General features: G+C 39.2%; 1 protein-coding gene across 1 annotated transcript in view; it reads right to left on the bottom strand.

Annotated features, from left to right (window-relative positions):
• The window catches only part of EML5 (echinoderm microtubule associated protein like 5), a 197,726-nt gene that overhangs the window by 132,912 nt on the left and 63,379 nt on the right, over nt 1-1,435 (bottom strand). Inside the window, exon 8 of the mRNA XM_006879132.1 lies at nt 1,264-1,401. Coding sequence (XP_006879194.1) covers nt 1,264-1,401 — 138 coding nt within the window. The remainder of the gene's footprint in view (nt 1-1,263; nt 1,402-1,435) is intronic.

The following is a 1,435-nucleotide window of genomic DNA, read 5'->3' as shown; positions in this document are numbered from 1 at the left end:
TCTGTAGATGTTCATTGAAATGAAAAATAAACAACCTAAATTAAAAAAAAAAATTCAGCTCTTAATCTGCAAAGCACTACAAACTCTATAAATTTAAGCAATGTTTTTGAGCTTATAAAATTTCTGACAAAGGTACTTTTATAGATTTATTTTTACATTTAATAAACTTTTAATAATATTTGAAACGTGCTCTGGTGGCATGGTTAATCCAAAGGCTGCCTCTCTCTGGTGGTCTGAATCTAATAACTGTTCTGAGACAGAAAGATGGGCAATTTCTTTTGTATGATTTAGAGCCTCAGAAAACTTAATAGAGGGTCAGCTGTGAATCAGTTCTGACTCAACAGTAATGAACTTTGAGACTATCTGAAATATGGATGGAAATTGTGGAAGCCAAATTTCATACCAAATATCATATGATAAACCTTACGCTTACTCAGGAATTGAAGGAATCACAAAATTATAAGCTGGAATTTCTCTTGTGACAGATCACAGGAAATGAGATGTTTCCCGCAGACAAGAGACAGCCAGGGTCCCCCTGCAGAGGGAGCATTAATACTTATTAAATACTTCCTTCCTGAGCTAAGCATCAGGTTGACAACAGAGAAAAACTTGGCTTCATTTACAAAAGAATTCTCCTTATGATTTGCTTCCCCTGATTTTCAATAAATACACAGAGAGGAGTGGCTTGTGGCACTTCAGTCACTGGAACTGCTGGCCCTCTGTCTTTTACACTCTCTGTTTACTGATACATTCTTAGTGTTCTGGTTCTTGGCTAATTGATACCTTTGAGCTGTGGCGCTGGAGAAGAATGTTGAATATACCACGGACTGCTACGAGAACAAACAGGTTTGTCCTGGAGAGGTTGAAGCCAGAATGTTTCTTGGAATCAAGGATTCTGAAGCTTCATCTGACATACTTTGGGCATGTTGCAAGGAGGTCCTTGGAGAGGGACATCATGTTTGGGAGAGTGTAGGGACGGCGCAGGAGAGGAAGAGCCTCGATGAGATGGATTGATTCTGTGAGTGGAGTGGTGGGAATGAATGTGTTTGAGACAGCAAGGTTGGCACAGGATAGAATGGCATTTAGAGCTCTTGTACATAGGGTTGCTATGAGTCACAAACGACTCGATGGCACATAACAACAACATACTCTACCCTCAGTCTGCAACAGAAAGAATAAAGGAAATGGACAATAATACTGAATAGTGCATGTTCTGTCCCATTTAGCAGCAAATTACTGTATATTTCTATCCTAATACTGTACCTGACTCGAAGTACAGTGAATGAGCCATCCTTCATTCCAAGAGCAAGATGAATTCCATCTACATTTACAGCTGCACAGCGAATTGGTTCTTCCATATTACACCTTGCTATTAAAGCATGATCTACTAGGCTCCAAATCCTGTAATGTTTGAGAATGAAAAGACATGCCATGG

The sequence above is a fragment of the Elephantulus edwardii genome, unplaced genomic scaffold, assembly GCF_000299155.1.
Source record: "Elephantulus edwardii isolate Elephantulus edwardi_28Jun2011 unplaced genomic scaffold, EleEdw1.0 scaffold00002, whole genome shotgun sequence".
NCBI classification, from domain to species: Eukaryota; Metazoa; Chordata; class Mammalia; order Macroscelidea; family Macroscelididae; genus Elephantulus; species Elephantulus edwardii.
This window is presented reverse-complemented; position numbering and strand designations above follow the sequence as displayed.